The sequence below is a fragment of the Bos indicus x Bos taurus genome, chromosome 8, assembly GCF_003369695.1.
Source record: "Bos indicus x Bos taurus breed Angus x Brahman F1 hybrid chromosome 8, Bos_hybrid_MaternalHap_v2.0, whole genome shotgun sequence".
NCBI classification, from domain to species: Eukaryota; Metazoa; Chordata; class Mammalia; order Artiodactyla; family Bovidae; genus Bos; species Bos indicus x Bos taurus.
In genome coordinates this window covers 59,875,320-59,895,725 of record NC_040083.1, presented here as the reverse complement: position 1 = coordinate 59,895,725, position 20,406 = coordinate 59,875,320, and the positions used below count along the sequence as shown (strand labels likewise).

Here is a 20,406-nt window from a genome sequence, read left to right as displayed (position 1 = left end):
GACTTGAAAACTTCACACCCTTTGACCGAACACCTCTACTTTTAGGAACTAGTCAGAGAAAATTGTTACAGGTACAAAGATTTGTCTATTTATCTATTTGTCATTAATCAGAGAGGTATTTTTGGTAATACAAAATTCTAAGACTCATAATGTCCAACTGGGTCAGAATGTGTAAACAAATTCAGGTAGAGCAAAATGATGGATTGTGACACAGCCATTGTAAATCTTATTTTTTGAAGAATAATTGATGAAGGGAAATGCTCACACTGTAATTAACATAAAAAAGGTTGAACAAGTAACTTTGTACTCAATATAATCTCAATTTTTTAATGATATTTTCTTAAGGATATATAAATAAGTATGGCAACTCCAGTATATCGGTGTAGGAAAACCCATGGACAGAGTAGCCTGTTGGGCTACAGTCCACAGGGTCACAAAACTCACAAAAAGAGTCAGACACAACTTAGCGGCTGAACTATAACAACAATCTTTCATGAGCACAGGTTCCCACAGCACTCCTTCCAGGAGACACCCCACTTCATAGCCCCTAAGATTCAGGTCCAAGCGGCAGGGCTGCAGTGAGACCCAGTCTTCAGATTCCTGTCCAGTGTCTCTCCTGTGCCCACCTCACCCAGCCAGGCCCTCCTGGGGCAGCACAGGGAACCTGGAGTCTCTGAAGCCACATTGTGCCAAGTCTGCAAACCTGTGTCATCAGAGTCTGAACTTTAAATTGGAAAGGGACTACGAGTCCCGGAAGGCAGGGAGCAGGAGAGAGGCCTACATGGCAGGGGACAAGGAGGCTGAGCCTCGGGAGCTCGGGGCCTCGATCCTGGCCCACCCCAGCACAGTGTGTCTGCTGGTAATGAACTCAGCACTCCCTCCCCCTGCTCTCCCAAGCCTCAGATCACCTCACCTGGCAGCTTCTCCAGCCACCTGCCTGCCCTAATGTCACTGGACAACAGGTAGGAGGCAAGGAAAATCCATCTAGCATGTTGACTATTCTCATGAAATCTTTTTAATCATACAGAAACCAGAATACCTGCTTGGAGAAGGGAACAAAGTGATACTACAATACCACTACCACTTGCTGAATACTTACCCTGTGCAAACGTCCGTGCAAACGCCTTTCACTGAATCCTCAAATTCCCCCACAAGGAAATATTATTCTTATCCCTACAGGTAAGGAGGCTGAGACTGAGAAAGCCATTAGCAAGTGGCAGGTCTCAGACTTGGGCTTGGCGGTCTGACTCCAAAGCCCACACTCACCGGCTCTGCCGTCACAGTGTGGAGTGATGCGGGAATCCAGATGAGGGAACTTCTGGGTCATTCTAACAGCAGCTTCTCCTTGTGCTCCTCAACTTCCTTTTAAATCATGTCTGAAGCTTAAAATAAGAATGAAATGGTTCAAACTAGATTTACCAGCCAATGAAACTGACATGATATTTATCTGGGTTGGAAGTTGCTAGAAAGATGAAGGAATATTTCAGGGATGGTACAGAGTGTTAAAAACCACATATTGAATAATTCCATTTCACACAAGGAGAAACTCAACGAAGGTCATAGAGCAGAAGGGGAACAAGGGCAAGAATCAAACCTGGACCCCTCACTCCCAGTCTAGGGCTCCTTCCAGGGCATCACCTTGCCTCTCAGAAGGGCTACAAGTGGGGAGAGAGTTAGACAGTGATTGTCTGTGAACCTGACTTTCCAGGACATGATGGAATGAGAGACCTGTCAGACAGATACTAGAGTGGTTTCCTGAGTCTACTGCAGAACACCATTGCACCAAAATGCTCTGCAGCATGTCTGGTCCTCCTCTGGGCATTTGTAGGATTACACAGGGCAGCAGGCTGTGGACAGATGGGACACATGTTGCTTCTGGGTTGGACCAGTGACCTGCTGGTGTGAGATTCTCCTGTGTTCTTCCCCAGCTGTGAGAACTGGTGACGTCCCAGAGGGTGGAGCCAGGGCCTCTAAGGATGACAACATGGAACCGAGCCCCCTGAAAACCTGCAATGGATATGAAGGGTGAAAACTAAACCTCTGTGCTGCTAAATCACTAAAATCCTGAGGTTGTGTGTTACTGCAGCAAGACTCTGCTCAACTTTTTTTTCCCACTGTAAGATCTTTTTGATTTTAAACTTTAAGCTTTTTATTTTGTATTGGGGGTATAGCCGATGAACAATATTGAGGTAGTTTCAGGTGAACAGGGAAGGGACTCAGTCATTCAGATACAAGGACCCATTCTCCCCCTCACCCTCCCCACCATCCAGGCTGGCACGTAACATTGGGTACAATTCCATGTGTTTTACAATACGTCCTTGTTAGTTATCCATTCTGAATATAGCCAAAACTCAGCTCATCTTGATGGACCGAGAGAGCTACAGTTGCTGTCTGTGGTGCCAGCCTGAGCCCATGTTGCAGTCCAAGCTGTCAGTAACCTGGCAGCATGGTGTTTTCTACACAGAGTCTTATTTCTTTGGCGTGACAAGCCTACAGCTTCATGGGCTATTCCTGATTTCCATGAATGTGTTCTGATCAGATGGTTCAATTGCAAGGAAACCCACCTGTCTCCTCATTTAGCTCTTGAGAGGGAGCAGTTGTTCTTGCATGGAGGAGATGGCACCCCCAAAGCTCTCGTCCTTGTGATCACATCCTGTGTGTGCACATGGGGGAAGGAGAAGGAGGGTCATCTCAAAGTAGGAAATCGGGGATCAGGATTTTAGCGGAAGGAAAGCTCAGGATCTGAAATGGCAGCTCCTGTGTGGGGTGCTGGGGAGGTTGGGGGTAAATTGGACACAGCCCTGTGATTTCCGTGGCTCACAGTCTATTGTGTGAGAGAGAATGACATGCACAACAAACCGTGCTAATGACTGTGTGAGCATCATGGTGTCAGGATGGTCAGTGCTGTGGAGACATCTGAGAGGGCAGCCCCAGGGAGGAGGTGGGTGTGAGCTGAGCCTTGGAGGATGAGTACAGAGAGAAAGGTGCTCCAGCCTGAGGAAAGCAGCGGGAAAAGGAGGGGACAGGAGCCGGTGGGGTTTGTCCACCAATGGGGAGTGTGGTCTGCTGAAGTGGGGAGGCATGCCCGAAGGTGCAGGAGGTGAGGCGGGGTTGAGGGGAGGCCAGAGCCTGATGACAAAGCCCTCCGATGTCCATGCCATTCCCACTTAGTCTCTCTGATGGAGACAAGTTTGGGGAGAGAAATGCAGAGTTAGGTGGTTTCCTACCATTTACTTGCCTGGAAACAGCCCCACTCCTGTGTCCAGTGTCGGAATGGGAGGTTATCAGGACTCTTGGACATAGACAAAGGTCTTATACTTGAATCTGAAATGAAGCTGTGGACTTAATCCAGCCACATGAAGTCATAACCTGGGAAAGACCTGCCCTTTTAACTTCTGCTTTCCAGACCTCAAGTTTTACTCTGTCTTTACATTCCAGACTCAAAGAGAATCTAGATGTTTCTAAAGCCAAGTGAGAGGAGGGAATAGGATCAAGGTCACCAAGAGAAAGGGGATGCCTGCAAACACTGCGAGGGAAGAAGGCACATAAGCCTCTGCTGTGTCGCCAGCACTCAGTGCATAGTAGGTGCTCCATAATAATATCCTGGATGTGCGAATTAATAAGCCATCACACTGAGGGAGATATTCACCTGTTTGCCAAACTTCAGCAAGAGAATCCCTACCTTCAAATGTTTGCATGGGTAAGATTTACGGTCAATGACTGATCCAGATTAATCACCTACCCCATATGATCCAGAAACTTCCTTCATAATATCACCCTGATTTAGGCTGGGGGAGGGAAAACCAGCACAAGCTCTGGGGAGAGAGGGAGTCCTGACAGATGCTGGAGGTCTTGTCTGGGAGGAGGGGAGCACAGATCCAGCAGGTGCCGTGGTTGAAGGCACAGTCTCTGACCTGAAGCCTTGCCGCTAGGTGATTTACCAGTACTTTTTATGTGAGTCGCATCTCGATACACAGAATCCCCACTTTTCAAAAGGAAATTGGGGCTCACAGGCCAAGTGACTTGGTCAATATTGGAGAGGTATACATAGTTATGAAGCTGTCATGCAGTGCTGGGTTTTTGAGCTGACTATCTGTTGACTGACTGGCCTTGGAAGCATTCACAGTATGAGGTGCCTGGACGAAGTAGACAGAGGCTGCTCTCAGGTGTGACAGAGGAGACAGGTGTGCAGCACAAGAACAGGGAGGGTGGCCAAGGGCTGTGGGAGGAAGAAGGGAGCAGGCAACTGTGCAGGGGGCAGGTGGGAGACAAGGAGAGAGGAGTTGGGCTCTGAAGAGGACAAGAAGCATCCCCCTAGTGGGGAGGAGAGGGAGGACAAGCCTTCAAAAGGGAACTTCTTGGGCAAAGTTATGGCTCTGGGGACAGACATGGTTTATTTAGGAAGAGTTAAGCTCACCGGCTGATTTGAACGATAGATGCAATTCTACAGGAAGAATGAGAGGGAGGGAACCATTGCTGAAGGACAGAGAGGACTCTAATGTTGTCATAGGACATTGGCCTCACGTCCATCAAGGAGTGAAGAGATGGAGGGAGGGAAGTTCACTATCAGCTCCTATTTATCCCTAAGAGCAGGGGGTCACCTGGGCCACAAGACAGCTGTCCATCTGACACTTGACACTTGGCTCCCTCCAGACACTGGCATTTCCCAAGGGGCTGAGCCCACCTCAGAAGAGACATGGAGGCTCCTGGGCAAAGACTGTGGCAGCTTCCCACCCTCCCTTTATAGAGTGGGTCAGTGACCCAGGACACCTCTGCCAGATTAGAACCTACCTTTCCCTCCTGTGTAATATTATTGTCAATATCATTTATTCTAAAAAGCTATATGGAGGCCAAGAAGATACTCAACTGGCTTTTATGACCAGAGTTAAATGTTGTGATCAGTGGCTCTATTGGGATAAGTATGTTCTTGTATATTCTTTTAAAAATCAATTCATGGTCTGTGATCTTAAGGAGAGACACCTGCATAAGGCTGTACATCTTTTGCAGTAGAAATGTTCAACCTTTATGCCCAAAGGAATGAGGTGACCATCACTCATCACCCACGTGCCTTCCCAAGCTCATCCCACTTAATTTGAGAAAGAGGAGCAGCACTTGTTACAAATGCAGCATCTCTTGTCCACATAGTTTTCTTACTGATATAGCCCAGCACCTAAACACCCTGCACAGGGTAGGCACTCAACAAATTCTCAGTAACTGAATGAATCTGAAATCCTGTGGGCATCATTCAACCACATGAAGTCATAACCTAGAAAACGTGCTTCCTCTTAATAACCAAGAGCACTGCAGATTTAAAAGGAGCTCAAGAAACAAAAATGTATTCTCTTGTCTCCCCTAGGTCAGCCTGGGGAGAAGAGAGAAGAGCTTAGGAGATAAGAATGGACCACCATCTCCTGTAAGTTACACCAGAACTACAGAACTGAGGGGGCTGGCTTGCAGACCTGAAGTCCACTCTCTCATTGTACTGATGGTGAAACTGAGTTCCAGAGGCAGGGCTGACCCGCCCCAGGTCACACATCCACGTTACTTGGCTCCCAGGCCCACTGGTGATTAATCCAACACCTTCATGGTGCAGATAGGAAAAGAGCGAAATGAGATGGATGGAGACTGAGATGAGTGGGGCAAACCAGACGGTCATGACAGAGTTTGTCCTGCTGGGGCTACACGACCACCACAACCTAGAGATGGTCCTGTTTGTGCTCTGCCTGGGCATCTACTCTGTGAACGTGCTGGGGAATGCCCTCCTCATCGGGCTGAACATGCTGGACTCCCGCCTGCACACCCCCATGTACTTCTTCCTCAGCAACCTCGCCCTCATGGACATCTCTGGCACATCCTCCTTCGTGCCTCTCATGCTGGTCAACTTCCTGGAAACCCAGAGCACCATCTCCTTCTCTGGCTGTACCCTGCAGATGTACATGACCCAGGCACTAGGCTCCACGGAGTGCGTGCTCCTGGCCATGATGGCGTGTGACCGGTCCGTGGCCATCTGCCAGCCGCTTCGCTACTCAGAGCTCATGAGCTGGCACACGAGCATGTGGATGGTGGTGCTGAGCTGGGGGGCAGGCTTTGCCAACTCCCTTCTCCATTCCAATCTCACCTGGAGCCTCCCCTTCTGTGGCCACAATATCATCAACCACTTCTGTGAGATCTTGGCAGTGCTGAAACTCGCCTGTGGGGACATCTCTCTCAATGCACTGATATTAACGGTGTCTTCAGCTATTGTGACACTGCCCCCACTGCTGCTCATCATCCTGTCGTACGTGTTCATCCTCACTGCCATCCTGAGGGTGCCCTCTGCTGCCGGCCGGCACAAAGCCTTCTCTACCTGCTCTGCCCACCTCACAGTGGTGGTGATTTCTATGGGACTATCTCCTTCATGTACTTCAAGCCCAAGGCCAAGGACCTCTACTTGGATAAGTTTCTTGCATTGTTCTACGGGGTCGTGACCCCATCGCTGAACCCCATCATCTACAGCCTAAGGAATGCAGAGATGAAAGCTGCTGCCATAGCTCTGCTGAGAGGAGACCTCCTCTCCAGGAAGATGGCCCGCTCTCCTGTTGTTCTCAAGTCCATCAGGCAGGTGTGTGTGTGCTGAGTCACTTTAGTCCTGTCCAAATCTTTGGGAACCTATGGACTCTAGTCTTCCAGGCTTCTTTAAAGGTCCATGGTATTCTCCAGGCAAGAATACTCGAGTGGGTTGCCAGGTCCTCTTCCAGGGGATCTTCCCAACCCAGGTATCGAACCAAGGTCTCTTATGTCTCCTGTATTGGCAGGGGGATTCTTTACCACTAGCACCACCTGGGGAACTAGTTATACTGTGGCGTGACTTCAAAATTGCAGAGGCTTAAAAACACAAAGGTTCTTTTTTTTTATTTCTTTTCTTTTTCTCTCTGCTTAATTTTATTTTATTTTTTTTAATTTTATTTTATGTTTAAACTTTACGATATTGTATTAGTTTTGCCAATTATCGAAATGAATCCGCCACAGGTATACCTGTTTTCCCCATCCTGAACCCTCCTCCCTCCTCCCTCCCCATACTCTCCCTCTGGGTCATCCCAGTGCACTTGCTCACTCTCCAGGTCCATCAGATTTTGGACGGGGGATCAACTTCATCTTTTTCATCCTCTGGGCCTCAAGATGATAAAGCATCTGCCTTATGCACACTACTGATCAAATGATAAAAGAAGAAGAGAAGATGACAAAGCCTGTGTGGATTCTTTCAGCTTCCCACTCAGAAATGACCTGTTACTTCTACTTCTACCTCCTTGGCCAATCATTCAGGGCACAGGCCAGAGCGGACACCAAGGCCTGGGGATGCCCACCTACCCCATTTCTGGAGGGACGGGTAAGACTAAGGAATCCTGAAGAGCCTGGTGACAATGCCACTACCCTACCGTCAACCCAGGAGCTACTAGAGAGTTCTAGAGCTTCCATTCTCTGGCCAGCTGTGCCTCACTGGCTGCTTCCAGGTTAATCACCCCAGGGAGCCCTGGTTAGCTGGCTTGTGTGACTCTGGACTGGAGTATCCAGCTAGGTTTCCACCGGCCCTCCAAGAGCTTACTCTGCTCTCAGGTTCTGGGTTCAGGTTGAGCACGAGAGAATCTGGAAGAGATGGAAAGGCAGAGGCAAGGCCGCGCTGAGGTGGTGGAGCTCTCACTTGCTGTCAGTGTAGCCCCTCGGGCTCCTGCCAGGCCACCTGCAGCTGCTGTGAGGCCCGAGCGAAGGGAGCTCCAATCAGAGAGTGCCAGGTCTTCCTGTGGGTCACCAGTGTCACTGAATCCAAGACAATGAGGGCCTGACATGGGTTCCACCGTGTCCTCTTGAGCGCTGGTCTGTCCCCACCTGCCCCATACCCACCGGAGCACAGCTTCAGACGTGACACCAAGCGCAGAGGCTGAGCATGGCACAGGCTTCTCCTGCAGCTCCCACAAATGACAGCTCTGTTCTCCACAACAAAGCCTTACATCACTCACACTGGTCCTGCTACTTTGGCCAATCCTGGCTGATTCACCACCCAAGAACCTATGGTGCCTCCCTCTTACCACAGAAGGAAGACCACATTCTTCAGCTGAGTCCTTGGGCCCCCAGAAAACAGCCCCCTACTTTGTGAGCCTGATGTTCTACCCACGCTGCACACCACCAACCCCTCTCCACATTGTCAGTACTCCCCACATCTCTGTATGTTGTTCATGCTGTTCCCTGGGGAGATCTGGAACTTTTTTTTCAAGCCACCTTAGACACCATCACTTGAACACAGCCTTTCCTAGCTTTTTAAAGGGGCTCTCTCCTTTGTGTCCCACCACACTTTGTTGGCACAGTTTGTTTGCTATGTAAACCTTTCTGACTGATGTTGAGGCTGAAACTCCAATACTTTGGCCACCTGATGCAAAGAACTGACATTTGAAAAGACCCTGATGCTCGGAAAGATTGAAGGTGGGAGAAGAAGGGGACGACAGAGGATGAGATGGTTGGATGGTATCACCAACTCAATAGGCATGAGTTTGAGTAAACTCCGGGAGTTGGTGATGGACAGGGAGGCCTGGCATGCTGCAGTCCATGGGGTCACAAGAGTGGGACATGACTGAGCGACTGAACTGAACTGAAGCCCTTCTGCTTTGTGTCCACAATGTTTCATAACAATGTGGGTGCCTCGAAGGCAGGACTCTTTAGGGGCTTGTCTCTGTAGCTCCACAGAACTTTCCCAACAGAAGGTTATTGAACTGTCACTCAAATACACAGATGACACCACCCTATTGGCAGAAATTGAAGAGGAACTAAAGAGCCTCTTGATGAAGGTGAAAGAGGAGAGCAAAAAAGCTGCTTTAAAACTCAACATTCAAAAAACAAAGATCATGGCATCCAGTCCAATCACTTCATGGCAAACAGATGAGGAAACAATGGAATCAGTGACAGACTATTTTCTTGGGCTCCAAAAATCACTGTATATGCTGACCACAGCCATGAAATTCAAAGACACTTGGCGACTTGGAACAAAAACTATGACAAACCTAGACAGCATATTCCAAAGCAGACACATTACTTTGCCGACAAAGGTTTGTCTAGCCAAGCTGTGGTTTTTCCAGTAGTCGTGTATGGATGTGAGAGTTGTGCCATAAAGAAAGCTGAGCACCAAAGAATTGATGCTTTTGAACTGTGGTGTTGGAGAAGACTCTTGAGAGTCCCTTGGACAGCAAGGAGATCAAACCAATCAATCCTAAAGGCAATCAATCCTGAATATTCATTGGAAGAACTGATGCTGAACCTGAAGCTCCAATATTTTAGCCACCTGATGCGAAGAACTGACTCATTGGGAAAGATGCTGATGCTGGGAAAGGTTGGAGGCAGGAGGAGAAGGGGAAGACAGAGGATGAGATGGTTGGATGGCATCACCAATGAATGGACATGAGTTTGAGTGAACTCCAGGAGTTGGTGATGGACAGGGAGGCCTGGCATGCTGTGATTCATGGGCTCGCAAAGAGTCAGACACGACTGAGCGACTGAACTGAACTGAGGGCCAGAAGAAACTTGAGTGGAAATGGAGTGTGGCTGTTAATGGGGACAGAGTTTCCCTTAAAGGTGAAACTGCCTATCAATTGTTCATTCAGTCACCCCAATGTCTTTAAATGTATTCAACAAGAGTGGCCTATACATTGACTTAATTGTGCATCCATCCATCCATTCATTTATTGATCCTGTACACGTTCATGGCCCACACTGAGGACTGACCTGTGAGGGTGGATTCCTGGCCCTGAGCCACCTCCCCCAACTTTTGTACACCAATTAAGATCTCTAAGTAGACTCTGTGTAATTGGGTCTTTGGGACATCATCCCTGAAGTACCCCAAAGTTTCTAAGCTGGGTGAATTTCCCCTTCTGCCTCTAAATTGCCTTGGGGATGGTGCGGTTGCCTGGTGCAGGGAGTTTTGAAAGGTCCCTGCTCCCCAGGAGGCTGTCAGCCAGCATGGGGCTGGGAGCTGATTGGGCGGGCAGTCCCTGGCTGCTGACAGTGAACCACGGGGCACCCTGCTCAGCCTTTAGCCCACCAGAATCTCCTAGTTCTACCAACCCTGACACATGGCAGAGAATGCGCTGCATTCTAAGTGCTTGGTCTACTTCTCCCAAATTCTAAGAGCTCCACTTCACTGTATCACATTGCAAACACTTCACTAAACTCTACGACAGCCTAGGTGTGTCTTCTTAGTTTGGAAAGCTCCCGTAATGTGAAACTCTGGGTCCTGACCACTGAGGTTCCCTGGATAGAGGAGGCTCAGATCTGCTTCTTGGACCTGTTTTCTCCTGATTACAGCCAGTGAAGGTTCCTTGTCTCAGAAGCATCTTCCAGGAAACAAGGCACATGGATCTGGAAGAGGCTGAAGGTAAGTAAAAAAATGGTGACATGGGGCAGAGGAAAGGGCTGGGATCAGGAGCCCCAGGGAACTCCTGCAGCCCTGGTTTCCCCTCTAACTCACTGTGCAGCACTGGGCAAGCCCCTTCCTTCTTTGAGTTTCATTTCTCCCATACATACCAAGGGGTGGTCTTGCTGATCTGCAAGCCCCCTCCCAGTTCAGACAGGTGTCATCCAGGCTAGGAGCCACTCGGATTGAGCAGCCAGCTGCTCATTCCCAATGTGTCTTAGCCTCAGGAAGTGGCAATGGGACAGGAAAAAGTTGGCTGTGGCCAGGCTAGGGGCTTCAGCTTGGCCTTCAGAATCTGGGTGAGGAGGGGAGAGGGAGAGCTCCCTGCATGCTGGTGGGGCTAAGCAACAGGCTGGAAGCCAGTGAGAAAGGTGAGCACCATCCTCCAGGTGCACACACTCGGCCGTGATGCATACAGGACAGAGGGTTCAGTTGGGCTGGGAGAGGATAAAGGGAGGCTCCCCAGGGGAAGTGGCACTTGAACTGGTTTTCACATAGCATTTGGCCAGAAGATAAGCTGAAAGACACTGTGGGCTCTGCAAACGAAGCTCCCTGGCCCAGCTCAGGGAAGCAGAGTCCCACAGCCTGCATCCACCTCCCTCCTCCCAGATCTTCTTGGCCGACAGTCCAGGACAGAAGGCTGAGCGGCCTTCTATCTGACATCCCAGGGCAAGGCCAGTGCTCTCTTTGCTGCATAAGGCCCCTCCGCCCTGAGGCAGCATGCAAAGCTAAGGACCCCGCATCTGTGCATGTGATGGCATAGTACACAACGGCCCCAGCATGGGCTTGACTTGGTGGTGGAGGCCCAGGGAGACCCAGAGAGAGTCCACATTAGGAAGGATTTCGTGACGCGCCTAGTGGCCTGACAGCAAAAAGAAAAGTGTGTCTAAGGGAGTAACCTTCCCGTCACTAGAGGCATGCCAAGAAAAGCAGGATGAGGCTCAGCTAGGAACTGGAGAGGATTATTATCAGGGAATGGTTGAGGCTTCCTGGCCTGGAAGCACATGTGTTCTCATTCCTTCCGCTAATGCCTAGCACCCTGTCTGGGGTGTGACAGGAACTCAATCCCTTCTCGATTCTGAAAGCAATAAACATGGTAGGACTAACAGAAGGAAACTGTCTCCCGCAAGGGTGGCATTGAGAGGACTGGTGCCCAGCCCAGACCAGGCTTAGACAGTGTGTCCCACGGGTTCCAAGAGCCCGAAACACGAGGGAATGTTTAAGTCCTGCTCCTTAGCTGGTGAGAAGATTGGGAGTAGGGGGAGACACTTAGGAGAAAGATGTCCATCTAGGGTGATGAAAGACCAACCAATATTTGGGGTTTAACAGAAGCAAACATCTGCTATGAGCTCAGTGCAGCTGTCTTGCTGTTAGAACAGGATTCTAGACTCATCTTGCCAGGAACCTGCTGTTCAGCCTCAGTTTCCCTACCTGTACAGTGGGAGCTCCAATGGATTAATCTCTCAGAGCTTATTGCAATTTGATGCCTAGGAGTTCATGAAGCCCAAGGAGCCCTGGCTCAGGTTAAGAGAAAACAGGAGGCAGGCTGAAAGGTCCATCAAACTTTCACTCAAAAGCACATCAGTAGTCAGTTCAGTTGCTCAGTCGTGTCCAACTCTTTGCGACCCCATGAACTGCAGCATGCCAGGCTTCCGTGTCCATCATCAAATCCCAGAGCTTGCTCAAATTCATGTCTCTTGAGTCAGTGGTGCCATCCAACCATCTCATCCTCTGTCTTCCCCTTCTCCTCCCGCCTTCAATCTTTCCCAGAATGAGGATCTTTTCTAATGAGTCAGCTCTTTGCATCAGGTGGTCGAAGTATTGGTGCTTCAGTTTCAGCATCAGTCCTTCCAATGAATATGATGAGGATGAATTCTGAAGGTCAATCCACAGTAGCTGATGAGCAGGATTTATGGGCTCACAGGATTTATGGACGAGCCCCTAATAGGCTCAGAGGCCAGGAGCCCCTCCAATACAAAGCACATGTGCTTCATGCATGGAGACCAGAGCTGACTGCAGAGGTAAATCAGAGTTTTGCAGGCTGGGGGATAAATGAGACAGGCATCTTCATCCGTGGGAACAGTATGATACAACTCAAGACTTCCTGAAAGCCAGGAGGACCCTCAGAGACCATCTAGCCCAGTAATTCTCAAAGTGTGGTGCCCTAACAAACAGAACAGCATCACTCAGACTGAATAAGATAGAAACTCTGTTTTCACAAACTTTCTAGGTGATTCCCATGTAATCCTTACAGGTGATTCTAAGATTTGAGGACCTTCCATCCAGCCCATTGTTCCCAAAACTGTGCTGCTAGAATACTTATTTGCAGGAGGTTAACGGGTGCTCTGTAAAAGGAGGATCTATGGTCAAATAAGTTTGGGAACTACCTACTCTCTGCATCACTTTCAGAAAGTCACCAATCACAGTGGTGTGTTAACGACTCTGAGAAGTTCCACAGTAAATTCTTTGCTTTTGATTAATCCAACGTTGTTTCAAATTGCTTTTTCAGATTGCCCACATTTCCATTAACACTCTCTTAGAGAAATTCTGACCCACCTCATTCCTCATTTTTCACGTGGATCTATTGAAGATTGGAAGAAGTATGGGGACTGCCCAGAGTTTCAGAGAGAAAGTGTGTCAGGGATCGAAAAGGCCCTAGCAATACGCTTCACCCATAAACCCTGCACCCTCTTTCCCTGCCTCCTAGCCGTGCGTCCCTCCAGAGCTCTGTGATATGGAGCCAGTCAACAGCACCGAGGTGTCTGAGTTCTTCCTGAAAGGATTTTCAGGTTACCCTGCCCTGGAGCACCTGCTCTTCCCTCTGTGCTCAGCCATGTACCTGGTGACCCTGCTGGGGAACACAGGCATCGTGGCGGTCAGCGTGCTGGATGCCCACCTGCACACACCCATGTACTTCTTCCTGGGCAACCTCTCCATCCTGGACATCTGCTACACGTCCACTTTTGTCCCCTGATGCTTGTCCACCTCCTGTCAGCCCAGAAGACCATCTCCTTTCTTGGCTGTGCACTCCAGATGTGTCTGGGTCTGTCTACAGGCTCCACAGAGTGTCTGCTGCTCACCATCATGGCCTATGATCGCTACCTGGCCATCTGCTGGCCACTTAGGTACCCCGTGCTGATGAGCCACCGGCTCTGCTGGTTGCTGGCGGGAGCCGCCTGGGTCCTTGGTCTCTGCAAGTCAGTGACTGAGACAGTCATCGCCATGAGGCTGCCCTTCTGCGGCCACCGTGTGGTCAGTCACTTCGCCTGCGAGATCCTGGCAGTCCTGAAGCTGGCCTGTGGTGACACGTCCATCAGTGAGGTCTTCCTGCTGGTGGGTGCCATCTTGCTGCTGCCCGTGCCCCTGGCCTTCATCTGCCTGTCCTACACGCTTATCCTGGCCACCACCCTGAGGGTACCCTCAGCCGCCGGGCGCCGCAAAGCCTTCTCTACTTGCTCAGCACACCTGGCCGTGGTGATGCTTTTCTATGGGACTGTCATCTTCATGTACATGAAACCCAAGAGCAAGGAGGCCCATATCTCTGACGAGGTCTTCACGGTCCTCTATGCTGTGGTCACACCCATGCTGAACCCCGTCATCTACAGCCTGAGGAACAAGGAGGTGAAGGAGGCTGCCAGGAAGGTGTGGGGCAGGATACAGACCTCCAGGTGAGGGAGGCCAGGGCTCCTGCAGGTTAGCAGCTCAGGTCTGCCTTCGCCTACAGAGAGGATGGATAGGGCACAGGGTTGGGGGTCTGGAATCTTCAACCCAGAAAGGCAGCACCACCTCCCACTATTCCTGCCACAGATCTGAGCTCACAATTCCGCCTTTGTTCCTTCCCCAGGCAAGAGCCCTGGGCCAGCTCTCAGCATTAGTCCCCGCGTCTTCCCATCAGCCTCCCTGCTGTCCTCAAAATTTCAGTCTTGTTTCTCTCAATGTATCCTCCAAGGGTCATCCAAAGGGTTATTTCGGAAAAGTCTATTTGATCATGATTCTCTTGGCTGAAACCCCTGAATGGCTCCCAGAGCTCTCAGGATGAAATGAAAGGGCTTCACTGGGGGCATTCCAGACCCCTGTAGCCTGGCCCTGCTGGTCATGACCAATCCCCTTCCCCGCCCTGTGCCCCACAGATTCCCTCCTGTCAACTGCACACACCAACCCGGCAAAAGTTGCGCACAGTAATGCCCAGCTCTGTGCCCTTCTTGGTTCTTCCCACAAGGCAGCTCCCACCCAGCACACAGCTACATGTGTAAAAGGACTGCCTGATCCTCGAGGCCCATCTTTTTATTTTTAAAATGAAATTCTCTAAGCTACACATGAGGTCCTTGTTGTTTTCCTATTTTATATAGAGTACTGTAAATCTGTTAATCCCCAACTCCTGATTTACCCCTCTCCCACCTCAAGGCCCATCTTGAATGACACCTCCTCCAGGAAGCCTCCCCACTCTGCACCTCTCACTGTGATCCACCTGCTTTATTTCAGTGTTGCTCTAAGAGCCAGTAATACGGGATTTCACTCTGTCCCAAGGTCTGGCCCTGCCCAACCCCAAGCCCACACCGGTTTCTCAAATAAACAGAAAATACATCAATGTAGGGCAGAGCCTGGGGTCCTCCCCAAATCGAGCAGAGCTGAGATGAAGTTCACAGATGACAGGCACAGTCTAGCGCTTGGGGAGCTCACAGCAGAGGCAGTGCCAAGGCCCAGCCTCCACGATTTCCAGCCCAGCCCAGGCCCTGGGACACTGGTCACCGGAGCAGCTGAGGGTCTGGCTTCCTCTGTCGCTTTAGCAGCAGCTGCTCCACTGCCTCCCTGCCGAGCGTCCAGGCTTCATGTGGCCTTGGGGAGACTCTGCTTCACCTGTCTTCAACCCACCTACTAAGACCCTGCCATTTCCACCTCTTCCTGGAGCTCGGCCTCTTCCCAGGTTTGAACACACAGAGGAAACGGACTCAGGCTTGACAGCATCTCCATTCCCTGCCCCCTCTGGCCTCAGTGGTACCATCTTGTGTGATGGGAGAGCTCAGCCGCTGAGCAGCAGGCCAGCTCTCCTGCGCCCTGTAGGTAAGCACAGTGCTTCTCTGAGCCCTCAGGTACCCTCCAGTCTGTCTTCCTGCTTCCTCTGCTGGTCAGAACAGAGGCACAGAGGAGAGCAGCACAGCCCGCAGCCCACAGCTGACCAAGCCCGGGCGAAGCTTCTGCAGAGATGTTCTGCTAGGCCTTTGATGCCATGACAGGAGTTTGGACTTTATGCTGTGGGGACGGGAGTTTACAATCACACTTCCTTTTAGCAGGGTCACTGATTAGACACCATACTTCACCCATGAAACTGGCAAAGAACTTTTCTAACATATATCGCTAACTATAGTGCGGTGAAGCAGGTAATATCATACACAGCTGGGGAGGGTGTGAATAAATTTGTATGAACTTCCTGCCAAGTAAGTTTGGGTATCAGTTAAGAGACATGAAAACTTCACACCCTTTGACCCAACACCTCCAGTTTTAAGAATTACTCAGAGAAAATTGTTACAGGTACAAAGATTTGTCTATTTATCTATCTATATGTCATTAATCACAGAGGTATTTTTGGTAACAAAAAATTCTAAGACTCATAATGTCTAACTGGTGCAGAATGTGTAAGTAAATTCTGGTGGAGCCCAATGATGGACTGTGACCCAGCCATTGTAAATCTTATTTTTTGAAGAATAATTGATGATGGAAAATGCTCACACTGTAATTAACATAAAAAAGGTAGAACAAGTAGCTTTGTACTCAATATAATCTCAATTTTTAAATGATATTTTCTTAAGGATATATGGATAAGTATGTATAAAGAAATTCCTGGAAAATTAGGACAAAATATTAACTTACAATTGTTTCCTAAAGGTGATGGATTTACAGATTAATATTGCCTTCTTAATTATTCTTTCCAACCTTGTTCAATACTTCTAAAATGAACATGAGTTAGAACTTAAAAGATAGTATTATTTTTGAGAAATGGAAGATCATGTGGCTCCAGATAGAGCACAGAGCAGAAGCGCCCACGCCCGAGGACAGGAAGTGAGGAAGCGGGGATGGGGCCTGAGCCATGTGGGTGGTCAGGAAGACAGCCTGGAGCTGATGTCCTGGGGACATCGGGCTGAAGGCAGAGATGGCTGAGAAAGGAGGAGACTATGGATTGATGCTTGAGCTTCTGGGTTTTCTGGGTGGATATCGTATCACCCTGAGAGACGCCCTGAGAGATAAGGAAGACAAGAGTAGGCTGGAGGTGGCAGGAGGGCTGGAGGGAGCTTGTCTGTGGGCATCCACGGAGTGGCAAGATGGTCCCGTTCCTCAGCAGTTAGAAAACAAGCGGTGACAGTGTTCCAGTGTTTTATTTCGACCTGTGTTCTTGACAAAAAGATATTTCCAGAGAAATATCACAGTTTATTCAGAAAATGTGCAATTGCTGCCGCATTATTTAAGGCTGTTTTTAGTCCTAAGCTCTGTCAAGTTGTCATCGTTTCTTGTGAAGGAAAGAGAAAGGCACGGGAAGGGAAACATGAAAGGGGACCTGCAGAAACTCACACACCCAGCGCGATCACTGACTTCACATCCGTCACAGGGGCCCAGGGCCTCACCCTGTACAGCAATTCCCTTTCCTTAACCTTCCCTGGTGGCTCAGTGGTCAAGAACCTGCCTGCCAGTGCAGGAGATACAGTTTCGATTCTTGGGTGGAAGATCCCCTGGAGAAGGGAATGGTAACTCCAGTATTTCTGTGTAGGAAAACCCATGGACAGAGTAGCCTGGTGCACTACAGTCCACAGGGTCACAAAACTCACAAAAAGAGTCAGACACAACTTAGAGGCTGAACTATAACAACAACCTTTCATGAGCACAGGTTCCCACAAAACTGCCAGGGGACACCCCACTTCATAGCCCACAAGATTCAGGTCCAAGGAGCAGGGCTGCAGTGAGACCCAGTCTTCAGATTCCTGTCCAGTGTCTCTCCTGTGCCCACCTCACCCAGCCAGGCCCTCCTGGGGCAGCACAGGGAACCTGGAGTCTTTGAAGCCACATTGTGCCAAGTCTGCAAATTTATGTCATTGCAGAGTCTGAACTTTAAATTGGGCAGGGAATACGAGTCCGGAAGGCAGGGAGCAGGAGAGATGGCTACGTGGCAGGGGACAAGGAGGCTGAGCCTCGGGAGCTCGGGGCCTCGATCCTGGCCCACCCCAGCACAGTGTGTCTGCTGGTAATGAACTCAGCACTCCCTCCCCCTGCTCTCCCAAGCCTCAGATCACCTCACCTGGCAGCTTCTCCAGCCACCTGCCTGCCCTAATGTCACTGGACAACAGGTAGGAGGCAAGGAAAATCCATCTAGCATGTTGACTATTCTCATGAAATCTTTTTAATCATACAGAAACCAGAATACCTGCTTGGAGAAGGGAACAAAGTGATACTACAATACCACTACCACTTGCTGAATACTTACCCTGTGCAAACGTCCGTGCTAACGCCTTTCACTGAATCCTCAAATTCCCCCACAAGGAAATACTATTCTTATCCCTACAGGTAAGGAGGCTGAGACTGAGAAAGCCATTAGCAAGTGGCAGGTCTCAGACTTTGGCTTGGCGGTCTGACTCCAAAGCCCACATTCATCGGCTCTGCTGTTACAGTGTGGAGTGATGTGGGAATCCAGATGCGGGAACTTCTGGGTCATTCTAACAGGAGCTTCTTCTTGTGCTCCTCAACTTCCTTTTAAAATCATGTCTGTTCAGAATGGGAGAAAATAATAGCAAATGAAGCAACTGACAAACAACTAATCTCAAAAATATATAAGCAACTCCTACAGCTCAAATCCAGAAAAATAAATGACCCAATCAAAAAATGGGCCAAAGGACTAAATAGACATATCTCCAAAGAAAACATACAGATGGCTAACAAACACATGAAAAGGTGCTCAACATCACTCATTATCAGAGAAATGCAAATCCAAACCACTATGAGATACCATTTCACACCAGTCAGAATGGCTGCGATCCAAAAGTCTACAAGCAATAAATGCTGGAGAGGGTGTGGAGAAAAGGGAACCCTCTTACACTGTTGGTGGGAATGCAAACCAGTACAGCCACTATGGATAACAGTGTGGAGATTCCTTAAAAAACTGGAAATAGAACTGCCTTATGATCCAGCGATCCCACTGCTGGGCATACACACTGAGGAAACCAGAAGGGAAAGAGACACGTGTACCTCAATGTTCATCGCAGCACTGTTTATAATAGCCAGGACATGGAAGCAACCTAGATGTCCATCAGCAGATGAATGGATAAGAAAGCTGTGGTACGTATACACAATGGAGTATTACTCAGCCATTAAAAAGAATACATTTGAATCAGTTCTAATGAGGTGGATGAAACTGGAGCCTATTATACAGAGTGAAGTATCCCAGAAGTAAAAACACCAATACACTATACTAACGCATATATATGGAATTTAGAAAGATGGTAACAATAACCCTGTGTACGAGACAGCAAAAAAGACACTGGTGTATAGAACAGTCTTTTGGACTCTGTGGGAGAGGGAGAGGGTGGGATGATTTGGGAGAATGGCATTGAAATATGTATAATATCATATATGAAACGAGTCGCCACTCCAGGTTCGATGCACGATACTGGATGCTTGGGGCTGGTGCACTGGGACGGCCCAGAGGGATGGTATGGGGAGGGAGGAGGGAGGAGGGTTCAGGATGGGGAACACATGTATACCTGTGGCGGACTCATTTTGATATATGGCAAAACCAATATAATATTGTAAAGTTAAATAAAATTAAATTAAAAAAATAAACAAAAAAAATAAAATAAAATCATGTCTGAAGCTTAAAATCAGAATGAAACGGTTCAAACTAGATTCACCAGCCGATGAAACTGACATGATATTTACCTGGGTTGGAAGTTGCTAGAAAGATGAGGGAATATTTCAGGGATGGTACAGAGTCTAAGAAACCACACTGGATAATTCCATTTCACACGAGGAGAAACTCAACGAAGGTCAGCCCCAGGGAGGAGGTGGGTGTGAGCTGAGCCTTGGAGGATGAGTACAGAGAGAAAGGTGCTCCGGCCTGAGGAAAGCAGAAGAGGGAGGGGACAGGAGCCGGTGGGGTTTGTCCACCATTGGAGAGTGTGGTCTGCTGAGGTGGGGAGGCATGCTGAAGGTACAGGAGGTGAGGCGGGTTGAGGGGAGGCCAGAGCCTGATGACAAAGCCCTCCGATGTCCATGCCATTCCCACTTGGTCTCTCTGATGGAGACAAGTTTGGGGAGAGAAATGCAGAGTTAGGTGGTTTCCTACCATTTACTTGCCTGAAAACACCCCCACTCCTGTGTCCAGTGTCAGAATTGGAGGTTATCAGGACTCTTGGACATAGACAAAGGCCTTATACTTGAATCTGAAATGAAGCTGTGGACTTAATCCAGCCACATGAAGTCATAACCTAGGAGAGACCTGCCCTTTTAACTTCTGCTTTCCAGACATCAAGTTTTACTCTGTCTTTACATTCCAGACTCAAAGAGAATCTAGATGTTTCTAAAGCCAAGTGAGAGGAGGGAATAGGATCAAGGTCACCTGAAGAAAAAGAGGGTGCCTGCAAACACTGCGAGGGAAGAAGGCACATAAGCCTCTGCTGTGTTGCCAGCACTCAGTGCATAGTAGGTGCACCATATTAATATCCTGGATGTGCGACTTAATAAGCCATCACACTCAGGCAGTTATTCACCTGTTTGCCAAACTTCAGCAAAAGAATCCCTACCTTCAAGTGTTTGCATGGGTAAGATTTATGGTCAATGACTGACCCAGATTAATCACCTACCCCATATGATCCAGAAACTTCCTTAACAATATCACCCTGATTTAGGCTGGAGGAGGGAGAACCAGCACAAGCTCTGGGGAGAGAGGGAGTCCTGACAGATGCTGGAGGTCTTTTCTGGGAGGAGGGGAG

General features: G+C 49.1%; 1 protein-coding gene and 1 pseudogene across 1 annotated transcript; both read left to right on the top strand.

Moving 5' to 3' along the window:
* The first annotated feature begins 5,630 nt into the window (after window positions 1-5,630).
* Window positions 5,631-6,616, top strand: LOC113897450 (olfactory receptor 2S2-like). Its single transcript, XM_027550210.1, is given in 2 exon segments — window positions 5,631-6,372; window positions 6,375-6,616. Coding segments are annotated over 2 exon segments (984 nt in total).
* Window positions 6,617-13,169: 6,553 nt separating this feature from the next.
* Window positions 13,170-14,107, top strand: LOC113897839 (annotated as a pseudogene).
* Window positions 14,108-20,406: the final 6,299 nt, after the last annotated feature.